This window comes from Vanrija albida (assembly GCF_041260175.1).
Source record: "Vanrija albida strain AlHP1 chromosome Unknown contig_7, whole genome shotgun sequence".
In the NCBI taxonomy this organism is placed as follows: domain Eukaryota; kingdom Fungi; phylum Basidiomycota; class Tremellomycetes; order Trichosporonales; family Trichosporonaceae; genus Vanrija; species Vanrija albida.
The window spans coordinates 1,583,746-1,595,493 of NW_027191426.1; the positions used below are offsets into that span (position 1 = coordinate 1,583,746).

General features: G+C 63.3%; 5 protein-coding genes across 5 annotated transcripts; 3 read left to right on the plus strand and 2 right to left on the minus strand.

Annotated features, from left to right (window-relative positions):
- Positions 1–440: 440 nt before the first annotated feature.
- Positions 441–1,733, plus strand: DUS4 (tRNA dihydrouridine synthase; the record flags this gene model as incomplete). The annotated part of the gene is made up of 3 exons (XM_069357452.1): positions 441–570; positions 612–1,419; positions 1,457–1,733. The coding sequence occupies 3 exons, from the start codon at positions 441–443 to the stop codon at positions 1,731–1,733; spliced, it is 1,215 nt and encodes a 404-aa protein (XP_069205389.1).
- A 182-nt stretch (positions 1,734–1,915) lies between these two features.
- Positions 1,916–3,878, minus strand: Q8F55_009078 (uncharacterized protein; the record flags this gene model as incomplete). Its single annotated transcript, XM_069357453.1, has 4 exons — positions 1,916–3,260; positions 3,418–3,584; positions 3,662–3,720; positions 3,773–3,878. 4 exons carry the CDS (start codon positions 3,876–3,878, stop codon positions 1,916–1,918), a joined length of 1,677 nt encoding a protein of 558 aa, XP_069205390.1.
- A 1,807-nt stretch (positions 3,879–5,685) lies between these two features.
- Positions 5,686–7,106, plus strand: Q8F55_009079 (uncharacterized protein; the record flags this gene model as incomplete). The annotated part of the gene is made up of 3 exons (XM_069357454.1): positions 5,686–5,799; positions 5,857–6,666; positions 6,702–7,106. 3 exons carry the CDS (start codon positions 5,686–5,688, stop codon positions 7,104–7,106), a joined length of 1,329 nt encoding a protein of 442 aa, XP_069205391.1.
- A 530-nt stretch (positions 7,107–7,636) lies between these two features.
- LEU1 (3-isopropylmalate dehydratase) lies at positions 7,637–9,964 on the plus strand (the record flags this gene model as incomplete). Its single annotated transcript, XM_069357455.1, has 2 exons — positions 7,637–7,848; positions 7,891–9,964. 2 exons carry the CDS (start codon positions 7,637–7,639, stop codon positions 9,962–9,964), a joined length of 2,286 nt encoding a protein of 761 aa, XP_069205392.1.
- Positions 9,965–10,479: 515 nt separating this feature from the next.
- On the minus strand, positions 10,480–11,611 carry PEX11 (Peroxisomal membrane protein PMP27; the record flags this gene model as incomplete). Its single annotated transcript, XM_069357456.1, has 7 exons — positions 10,480–10,555; positions 10,600–10,710; positions 10,759–10,977; positions 11,025–11,156; positions 11,205–11,268; positions 11,324–11,444; positions 11,525–11,611. 7 exons carry the CDS (start codon positions 11,609–11,611, stop codon positions 10,480–10,482), a joined length of 810 nt encoding a protein of 269 aa, XP_069205393.1.
- Between the last annotated feature and the right edge of the window lie 137 nt (positions 11,612–11,748).

Below are 11,748 nucleotides of genomic sequence, written 5' to 3' on the forward strand. Positions count from 1 at the left end.
GCGGAGAGGACAACCTGAGGCAAGGCGATGGTGCAGATGAGTCGTGATCGAGTCGTGATGAGACACGCCGACGCGAGGTGCGATGCGCTCGCATGTTGTGCCCAGCGGGTCTCTCTTGTTCAGCCAGTAGCCCAGATAAGAGCACAGGCCGCGGTACTGTGGACGATGGCCACGAGCTGTGGAGCTGGCCAGTCGCCGCGGCACTCACCAGCCGGCTGCACAGGGCCCGCGCGCGACCGCTCAGCCCATATACATCGGCCTGCATGCTATCACGGGCGTCCGCCCCGAGCTCGCCCCGCGTCGTGGCCGGGATGTCAGACGAAGCCGCCGTCGCGGGGTGGAGGCGCCACTCATGTCAGCACCGTAGCACACATTTGGGCCCCGCCAAATATTTCGCCTTTGCCATCGCTCATCGCCGCACACACCAACAAGCCCACACCATGGCCTACAAGGAGGAAGACGCGGCGCCCTGGGCCGACCTGCCGACCCCCGAAGTGCTGCCCGTCGCGCGCATGCTCGCCGAGCTCGAGACGGTCAACGTGCTGGCCCCGCTGGTCCGCTGCTCGAAGCGTGAGCCGGCCGGCCTCCCCTAGCTGCCGCTGACACCCCAGTCCCCTTCCGCCACCTCGTGTCCCTGTACGACACGCACGTCACGACAACGCCCATGATCCTCGCCGAGGAGTTTAGCCGGTCCCAGCCGGCGCGCGTGAGCGACTTGAGCACGAGCGCGAACGAGCGAGGGGTGTTCTGGATGGAGCCGCGCGGCGTGGGCGCCGAGCGGGGGATGGCGGCGCTGTCGCTTACCCACCCCGAGGACGCCGGCCCGTCGCGGGCACACAAGACGTACTACGCCCCGCCCCCGCACACGCGCCTGCCGGCGCGCCTCACCCCGCCGACGGCGCGCAGCCGGCTCGTGCGCGGCGCGCTGCTCGCGCAGCTGGCCTCGCCCAACGCCGCGTCGCTCGCCGACGCGGCCGAGCTCATCGCACCGCACGTAGACGGCGTCGACATCAACTGCGGCTGCCCCCAGCGGTGGGCGTACGCCGAGGGCATTGGCTGCGCTTTGCTCCGCAAGCCCGAGCTCGTGGCCGACATGGTGCGCGCGACCAAGGACCGGCTCGGGTGGGGCTTTCCCGTGAGCATCAAGATCCGGGTCGACGACGACCCGCGGGCCACGGAGACGCTCGTGCGCAATGCGCTGGCGGTGGGCGTGAGCCATATCACGATCCATGGGCGGACTAGGCACCAGGCCAGCACGGAGCCGGTCTCCCTGCCGGCCATCAAGTTTGCTGTCGGGCTGGTCGGCGGCGCGGTGCCGACCGTGGCTAATGGGGATCTTTGGGAGCTGGCCGATGCGAAGCGCATGCGCGAGGAGACGGGGGTTGACGGGGCGATGGCGGCGAGGGGGTTGTTGGCAAAGTGGGTGTGGAGGGGACAAGCAGCGCTGACACCCCAGCCCGGCCCTGTTCGCAGGCTACACCTCCACACCCCACCACGCAGTCGAGAACTTTGTCAACCTCGCAGACGACTACGGCTTCATCTTCTCCCTCTTCCACCGCCACCTCGCGTACATGCTCGAGGCTCACATGTACAAGCCGGAAAAGACCTACTTCAACGCCCTCGCAAGCAGCGTCCAGGTCATCGACTACCTCTCCTCCCGCGGCCTCGACTTTGCCACGCCCCGCAAGATCCCCATGTGGGACGCCTCCCGCGGCTACTCCCTCCTGCCATAGTCGTCGCCTCCACTCCCTCGCATCGACCCCACGCCCCACATAGATTCTAGACATTATTCATGTTACATATAGGTACAATGAAGGTTGCAGCGCAACGTGGAATATGCTAATGCCTGTGCGAGTATTCACTCCCACCGCAATGTTCCTTAAATTTGTTTGTGACTATGATTAGGACCGACCACCTACGCCGCGTAGGCCGGGTGCTGCGGCGCCTTCTCGTTTTCAGTGTTGGCGGCGACAGTGAGCACGCGCGTGGGCGCCTCGCCAGCCGCCGACTGGGCCTCCTTCTCGTCGGTAGTGCTCGAGTCGGACGCCGCAGCCGTCGGGCCCGTCTCCGAGCCAGTCTCCTCGTGCACATCGTGCAGGTCGCGCACAGGCTGGCGCGAGCGGCCGCGCGCCTCGCTGGCGTCACGGCGAGAGCGGCGGCGCTCGAGCGAGTCCTCGGTCACAATCCAGTGCTCGGGGCGCATCGGGCCGTTGCCCTCGAGGTCACGGCGGAAGAAGGCGTAGTCGGCAATGTACTCGTCGTGCTCGACCTCGTCCATGCCCACAATCTCGGCCTCCTCGGACGCGCGGAACTTGCAGCCGGGAATCAGGTTGATGAAGAACATGATGAGGATGGTGACGACAAAGGTCCAGGCGAATCCAACAGCGACCCAGGCAATCTGCTTGCCAATCTGGACCCAGTGGCCGTCGAGCCAGCCACCGGGGATGGCAGAGAAGCCGTCGTTGGCAGCGACCGACGACTGGGCAAAGATGCCAGTCATGATGCAGCCGACGACACCGGCAAGGGCGTGGACCGCAAAGATATCCATCGGGTCGTCGACACGCATCGTGGGCTTGAGGCCGGTCGCCAAGTTGGAAACGATAGCCGAAACGAGGCCGATAAGCGCGCTGGCCGGTGCACCGACCAGGCCAGCGGCCGGAGTGATGGCGACAAGACCCGCAATGGCACCGGTGCAGAAACCGACCATGGACCACTTGCGCTCGAGGCGGTAGTCCATGATGAGCCAGGTGATGGCACCGACCGAACCAGCCAGGTTGGTGTTGAAGACGGCCATGGCGGCCTTGAGCGAAGCAGCCAGGCACGAGCCGCCGTTGAAGCCCATCCAGCCGACCCAGAGAAGGACGGTACCGAGGGTAATCGACGACACGTTGGAAGGCTTGAACATGACGCGCTCAGTGCCGTAGCCGCGGCGCTTGCCAATAAAGTACGAGTAGGCGAGGCCACCGACACCAGACGCCACCTCGACGGGGACACCGCCAGCGTAGTCGAGGACGCCCCACTGGAAGGCCCAGCCGTTGACACTCCAGATCCAGTGGGCAAGCATGTCGTACACGAGGGTGGTCCAGCAGAAGATGAAGAGCATGGCGGGGAGCGTGCGCGAACGCTCGGCAGCGGCACCGAGCAGAACGGCGGGGACGAGGTTGGCGAACATCATCTGGTAGGTGGCGAAGACAATCTCGGGGAGGCGGCCGTTGGACTCGGGAACGGGGCGCTCGAGGACGCGACGGAAGCCGACATTGCTGTGTTGTGTCAGTTTGTCGTGTGCCACACGCATGCAGAGTGCCACGGCTGGGTACGGCTGTCGGTCGTGGCAACCAGTCACACACGACTGCCAAGCCTCGCCCCGAAAATAGCTAGCGCCGTCGTCGCCGTTCCTGCCTGCCAGGCCCCACTCACCGACCGTCGCCAAAGAACTTGCCCCCGGTTTCGCTAAACACGAGCGAGTATCCGATGAAGAACCACTGGAACGAGACGATGGCGAGCGACACCATCGACAGGAAGAGGAGCTGCAATGCATTCTTCCTTCTTGAGAGACCAGAGTAGAGGTAACCAAGTCCCGGAAGCTGTAGGGGAAATTTGTGTGAGTGGCGGACCAGGGGGGGAGACCAGGGCCGTCGTGGTCGAACAATGGGATACGTACCATGAGAATAATCAAGGCGGCACATGTCAAGACCCACGCAATGTCTCCTGGGTCATAGACTGAGAGGGGTCAGCACGAGGTCCGGTTTGCATGCTTGCTTGCTTGACGCACCAGAAGTCTCGCCCTGGAGCGTAGAGACAATGTCTGTGCCCTTGACGTCGAGCGAGTATGACCCATCGGGGTTGGGTATCAGAATACCATAAGTAAGGTTGACCATGGTTGTGGCTGTTGTTGTTGTCGTGTGATCGGCCAGAGATCAAAGGGGGAGGAGGTGATGGGCAAAGGGAGTCGAGGAGAGGGGGGAAGGAGGTGTGATCCGGTCAACAGAGTGGCTGAGTGTTATGGGCGCCCGTGTGGGTGTGCGATGCGGTGGTCGGTGGGGAGGCGGCGTAGGGAGGGGCAAGGAACACCTGTGCGCGGTCGATACAGTGCCGTGCGTGCCGTGCGTGTGGCGTATAGTGAAAAAGGAAGGGCTACTACGAGGTGGGCGAGGGTGGCCGGGGTGTAGCGAGAGCGAGTGTTTGGTGGCTGAGTGAATCGCTTTGTCTTGGGGGATCTTGATCCAACTCGCCAAGGAGACGCTACTAATATTGGGTACAGACAGACCAAGGCCGAGTCTCGTTGTGCTTGCTTGCTTGCTGCGTCGCCCGATCAGTCGCCCGCCCGGCTGCTGGCCCACTGACAGCACCTGCATACGCGCGGCAGATTTCTCCCATGGCGTCCGCCCTATCCGAGCTCGGGGCCTGGCCTGTAAACTCAGTGGGTGGAGATAGCGGGCGACGACCACGACCACCACGACCGTCGGGGGCATGGGCCCACGGGCGACGGGCGGGCGACGCGACCGACGCTAGCGGACACGCCTCTCCCTTCGTCTTCCCTCTCTCCGCAAGCCTCCCCCAGGTTCGGCTCCATCCGTGCCCCGCGCCGCCGCGAGAGCATGCCCGGTGTGCCGGCACGTCACGGACGAGCGAGCAGCAGGAGCAGTCATTTGCTGGCCGGCACTCGCGTCCAGACCTTGACCCACTGTCGCGAATCAGAAAATGCGGCGTTGGGCGGCGACGATTGGCTGCAGATTTAGAACTGGACGCATATGCCCCGGCGGGAGCTGATAGGCATTGACGAGGGAGATAACAATGACGCGCGAGGGAGAGCTGGGACGGGATGCTATTGGCTGGAGCGCGTCTACGGGATTCATGGATGCGGCGCTGTGAAGGGTGGGCGCGGTGGGAGATGGGAGCCTGGGTTGTTGCAGCTGGCCGTTCCCCTGAAAGCGGTCACCCATGGGCGGGCGGGGTCGGACTTGGACCGTCAAGCCCACGAGGGCACGAGGGCACGAGGGCTGCAGGCAGCCCGCCGATCGACTACCATCACGCCCTGAGTGACGGAAATCGGTTCCATCAAACCACAATGCGCGCACGGATCCGCAAGTGCCGCTGCCGCTTGCCGTCTCCGTTTCGAGCCATCAAAAGCACCGATCTGAATGCATCAAAGCCGATGGGACTCAGGGTGAAAATCAAGTGCATGGCTGCCACGTGAAAGCAGTCACGTGTCGTCTCGGAACGCGACGTACGCGACACAGTCTCGCGTCATGTCATGTTTGGTGACGCTTGTGTTTTCCGGTCGGCTGCGCCTGGGCGTAAGGCCCCGCGACAGACTGACTGGTCTTGCTCGGCTAGGCCACCAGGCGCGCGCTTGCCTAATTACTCGCCGCCGCCGCAGTAAGCTTCTGGCGTGTTTCGCGTGTTTGAATCTGGGGGGGCGTGCCGGCGTCGCGCCCGTCGCAACGGCACGCCGGTTAGACTGGTTGCCCCACAAAGCCACAGCTGCCTCCACTTCTTGCGCCCAAGTTCCGGCAACCCGCAACGCATCATACAAAATCAGTCATGTCGACAAGGTGACATGCTCGGTTTGTGCATGCGCCTCTTGCTTCAACTTTCCGTCCAATCGTGCATCAACACTGGCCGTTTCAGAACATAGATAACTTATCTCGACCTCGTCCACATTCCTTCCTTTTGCCCCTTGCAATGTCGCAGCTCGACAACCGCTTGGACGGCCTCCTCGAATTGCGCAAGGCAAAGGGCCGCTTCCGAAGGCTCAGAGAATACGACACGAGTCGCGGCTCTGGCCTCACAGACTTTGTAAGGAGCACAGCAACCAACATGACACACAGTGCCCGTGCTGATGACCCCCGCCAGTCATCCAATGACTACCTCTCATTGACAACGAGCGACGAGCTCCGCGCAGACTATCTCAAGCGGCTCAACGACACCGACGTTATCCTCGGCTCGACGGGCTCGCGTCTCCTCAGTGGCTGCACGCCGGCCCACTCGCACCTCGAGAACCGGCTGTGCGACCACTTCGGAGCGCCGGCCGCGCTGCTGTTCAACTCGGGATGGGACGCAAACGTCTCGTTCTTCGGGTTCGTCCCGCAGCCCGGTGATTGGGTCGTGTTCGACGAGCTCGTTCACGCGAGCGTGCACTCGGGCATGCGTGGGTCGCGGGTGCCCTCGGCGCGAAGGCTGCAGTTTGCCCACAACGACCCGGAGTCGCTCGCGGCCGTGTTGCGCAAGATTGCGGCCCAGCCGTCGTCGTCGGCCGCCCCGCCCACAGTTTTCCTCGCCCTCGAGGCACTGTACTCTATGGACGGGGATTTCGCGCCCATTCCAACGCTGCTCGATGTCTTTGACCAGCATGTCCCCCGCGAGCAGCAGTGTGTCATTGTCGACGAGGCGCACACGACCGGCGTGTACGGCAGCCAGGGCAGAGGCATCGTCCACCAGCTCAAGGAGGGCGCCGGGCGGGACGACGGCCGCGTGACCGTCCGCCTCATGACCTTTGGCAAGGGCGTCGGATGCTCGGGCTCGGTCCTGCTCGCCTCGGACACGGTCAGGAGCTTCCTCATCAACTTTGCGCGGCCGTTCATCTTCTCCACGGCCTTGCCAGTGTCGACGGTGCTGGCCCTCGAGTCGGCATGGGACCTGTTGTCGAGTGAAGGAGGGCAGAGGGTGAGCTAGTTTGCTCGACTGTAGCTGACAGGCAGAAACGCGACGACCTCGCAGCCATTGTCGCCTACTTCCAGGAGCTGCTCGCGCCAGTGCTCGCGCGAACGCCGCCAGAGCTGCTTCGCCTGCCCGACCCCACACCGACGCCGTTCCCCGGCGCGCCAGAGGGCCTCAGCGCGCACCCTCACTCTCCGATCCACGGCCTCCTGTCGCCTACGCCCCACGCGCTGTCCGCCTTCCTGCTCGCCCGCGGGTTCATCGTGCGGCCCGTGGTCCCGCCTACTGTGCCGCCTGGGGGCGAGCGTGTGCGCGTCTGCCTTCGTGCTGGCCACTCGCGCGAAGAAATTGCGGCGCTTGTTTCGGCGGTGGCCGAGTGGGTCGACTCGGGCACTGCCGAGGCAGAGGCCGCAAAAGCTGGCCGGCCATTGCGTGCCAGGCTGTAGCAAAATCATGCATGCATCTGCAAGTCATATCTCATGTGGGTGCTGCGAGGCTGGGTGCCGCCGAGGCTATTGGCCTTGACAGACTGCTCGCTATGCCCTTCATCGACTCAATCACGGTCCTAGTATGGGGACCCCGCAGTGGAATGTGTCGGCCGTCATTCGTCGACGGGTGAGTCTGGCGGGAAACTGACCAATCACAAGCCGCCAATTGACTTTTCGGCCGACTTTCCTCGTGACCATCTGGCGGATTATGAGTCGTTGTTGAAACTGGCCTCGTCGGCCGAAGCCACCTCGACGCATCTCGACTTGACCTCAGACTACAAAGTGTCGCGGTCTGCCGACTCGTCCCCCCATCATCATCCTCATCAGCAATCATCTCTCAACGCTTGTACAGCACAGAGCAGACAACGACCACATTGACGACACTGCACACGCATCACTAGCCCCACAAACGAGCGCACCCCACTAGCTCATAGCCCTCCTTTCCTCCTCCCACCCCCGCTCCACCCATCTCCATCTCCACCACCACCATGCCCGCCCCCTCGGCTGCCCCCCGCACCCTCTACGACAAGGTCTTTGACGACCACGTCGTGCGCTCCGGCGACGGCGACACGCTCATCTACATCGACCGCCACCTCGTCCACGAGGTCACGTCGCCCCAGGCGTTCGAGGGCCTCCGCAACGCGTCCCGCAAGGTCCGCCGTACAGACTGCACCCTCGCGACTGTCGACCACAACATTCCGTGAGTGACGACTGCGAAGACCGCGACGCTGACACCCCGCAGTACCATCTCGCGCAAGAACTTTAAGAACGTCGGAACGTTCATCGAGGAGAACGACTCGCGTGCCCAGGTCGTCGCCCTCGAGGACAATGTCAAGGCCTTTGGCCTCACCTACTTTGGCATGAGCGACAGGCGCCAGGGTATCGTTCACATCATTGGCCCCGAGCAGGGCTTCACCCTCCCCGGTACGACTGTTGTGTGCGGTGACTCGCACACGTCGACCCACGGCGCCTTTGGCGCCCTCGCCTTCGGTATCGGCACCTCCGAGGTCGAGCACGTCCTCGCTACCCAGACCCTCCCCCAGGCCAAGTCCAAGAACATGCGCATCAGCGTCGAGGGCACCCTCCCCGAGGGTGTCGCCTCCAAGGACATTGTCCTCCACATTATCGGTGTTATCGGTACCGCTGGTGGTACCGGCGCCGTCATCGAGTTTGCCGGCTCGGCTATTCGCGCTCTCTCCATGGAGGCCCGCATGTCGATCTGCAACATGGCGATCGAGGGTGGTGCGCGCGCGGGCATGATCGCCCCTGACGACATCACCTTTGCCTACCTCAAGGGCCGTCCCCTCTCGCCTCCCGAGGGCCCCGAGTGGGACAAGGCCGAGGCCTACTGGCGCACCCTCAAGACGGACCCCGGAGCCAAGTACGACATTGAGGTCGACATCAAGGCCGAGGACATTATCCCCACCGTCACCTGGGGTACCTCGCCCCAGGACGTTGTCCCCATCAACGGCAAGGTCCCCACCCCCTCCGAGCTCCCTGCCAACAAGCGCGGCGACGCCGAGAAGGCCCTCAAGTACATGGGCCTCACCGCCGGCACCCCCATGGAGGAGATCAAGGTCGACAAGGTCTTCTTCGGCTCGTGCACCAACGGCCGTATCGAGGACATGCGCTCGGCCGCCAAGGTCATTGTCGCCTCGGGCAAGAACGGTGGCCCCACCCACGTCGCCGAGGGTGTCTACGCCATGGTCGTCCCCGGCTCGGGTCTGGTCAAGCAGCAGGCCGAGGCTGAGGGCCTCGACGTCATCTTCAAGAAGGCTGGCTTCGACTGGCGTGAGGCCGGTTGCTCCATGTGCCTCGGCATGAACCCCGACCAGCTCAAGCCTGGAGAGCGCTGCGCCTCGACCTCGAACCGTAACTTCGAGGGCCGTCAGGGTGCCGGTGGCCGTACCCACCTTGTCTCGCCCGCCATGGCCACCGCCGCTGCCCTTACCGGCAAGCTCACTGACGTCCGCAAGCTCATGGGCTCGCACGTTTCCGACGACGGAGGCATCAAGGTCACCTCGTACTTCGACTTCCTTGAGCCCCTTGTCCCTGCCCAGGCTGTCCCCGACGCCGAGGAGGCTGCTCCTGCCGCCGCTACCGAGGCCGCTGCCCCTGCCGCCGCCTCGGCCGGTCTCCCCAAGTTCACCGTCGTCAAGGGTATTGCTGCCCCCATGTGGGAGGCCAACATCGACACGGACAAGATCATCCCCAAGCAGTTCCTCAAGACTCTGCTCCGCACTGGTCTTGGCGACGCCCTCTTCTGGCCCGCTCGTTACGACGTTGTCACTGGCGAGAAGATCCCCGACTTTGTCCTCAACAAGGAGCCTTGGAACAAGTCGACTCTCCTGGTCTGCACTGGTGACAACTTTGGCTGTGGTTCGTCGCGTGAGCACGCCCCCTGGGCCCTCAACGACTTTGGCATCCGCTGTGTCATGGCTCCCTCGTTCGGTGACATCTTCAAGAACAACTGCTTCAAGAACGGCATGCTGCCCCTCCAGCTCCCCCAGGCCGACCTTGACGCCCTCTACGAGGACGCCTCGGCCGGTCTCGAGATCGCTGTCGACCTCGAGAACCAGCAGGTCATCCGCCCCAACGGCAAGCCTCCTGTCAAGTTTGAGATTGACGCCTTCCGTCGCCACTGCCTCCTCAACGGCCTCGACGACATTGGCCTCACCCTCGCCCACGAGACCGACATCTCCAAGTTTGAGGAGAAGCGCTCCGAGAACTGGCCTTGGCTCGACGGAATCGGCTACGCCCACAAGGGCCAGCGCGTCGTTCCCCTCCGCCAGAAGCCCAAGAAGACCGACTGGTAAGGGCGCCTCGGCGGCCGCCAAGGGCAGCAGCTTGCCCCACACAAAAGTAGTTTTCAGCAGCAGTTTGAGCACGCACAGAGGTCTTGTACAATTATGCATATATTGGAGTCTAGGCTGGTGGGCAGGCAGGGCAGTGAAGCGAAGCAGTATTGACGGGCGCCGGACATGGCAGTCGCGGTGTCTGAGATACAACATTTTACACCCAGGAACAGTCCGAACGCCGATGACCACTTTCGATGACAACACTGACGCCAAAGATGCCCAAAGATGCCCGCGTCTAGTCGCACCCACGGGCAACGACATAAGCGGTTGATGCACGACCATGCACAACGCTGCGCATCGTGTCTGCGCCGCTTCCTCCAAGCAATGACATGCATACAGAACGATATCGCACACATTCGGGGTATTCGGTATTCGCGGACATGCGTAGCCGCCACGTGCTGCCATCAGAGGCGTACGCCCAAGCCGCCTGTCGCCGCGGGCTCTTGGAGGCTTCATCTTCCTCTCTAAAACTACTACGCCAGCTTGGCGACAACGGCCGCGCCGTGCTTGTTCCAGACCTTCTGGAGGGCCATGTACGATGTGGTAGCACTGCAAAGTCAGCGGCTGCCTCATGCAGCGACGTCATTACCCACCCGAGGAGGCCGACCGCACCCTCGCTGAGGTGAGAGTAGCCAAGGTTGTTGGAGGGGATCCAGATGTCGAACGAGTCGGTGACAATCTGGGAGAGGAGGGTCTGCCTCTGGCTGATGGGTGTGAGCGATGCGCTTAGTGGCGGTTAGCAGCCTACTCACGCAAGAAGAGCACGGCCCTGCTTGCGGCGCTCCGCCTCCTCGGCAGCCGCCTGGTCGGGACCCTTCTCGCCGCCTTCCCTGCGCGAGACCTCGGACTGGAGGGCAAAGCGGCGCGACTGGTGGCGGAGGTTGACGAGCGACGCGCCCGACGAGACGAGCGAGAGCACGAGGCCGATGAACCAGGCCTTGTTGGAGATCTGCTGGATCCTGGCCGCCTTGCTGCACAAGTCGTCAGTAGCCGCTCACGTCCCCACGGCGCCACATACTCCTTGTCCAGGTGGAGGAACTTGGAGAACTGGAGCCAGACGATCGAGTCGGTGCCGAGGAAGATGGCATAGGCAATCTGGCGACCGAGCTGGGTGACCTGCGCGAGGGTCTCGGCGCGGGTGATGCCGGTGCTGGGTGCACGGTCAGCTGGATTCCGACACGCATGGGGTAAAGCGTACAAGGGGCGCTGCGAGATGTTGAGTGCCGACTGGAGGTTCTCAACGGGCTTGAAGACACGCATCACTGGGGAGGTCAGGTTCACTGTCCGAAAATGTTGTCCACCATCGCCGCGACGCACACTTGCGGCCCATGCCGAGCGCGCCCTTGAGGCCGTCGAAGCGCGCGGCGAGGTCGGGCGCGCCGCTGCGGGCAAACGACCAAGCGAGGATACGCGAAACATATTGAATGAGACGGTAGAGCTGTTATCGGAGCGTGTCGAGGAAGACCAAGTTGTTAGCGCGCGTCACTCCCACGCCTGGCCGAGTTGGGCTTCTCTCACCTTGTCGCGGCCGATGGTGGTGGCGAGGACGGCGAGGGCCTGGGAGACCTTGGGGTGGAGGACGACCTGGGAAATGATGGTGGCCATTGTGGATGAGTGAGTGGGTGTAGGGGAGACAAAGATGTCGTGGATGAGAATGAGCGTAGACTGAGTTGAAATTGGAGATGGGAGGGATGGCTATGGCTGGCTGGGTCGTCGTTGTCGTCTCTGGTCCAGCGTCCAGA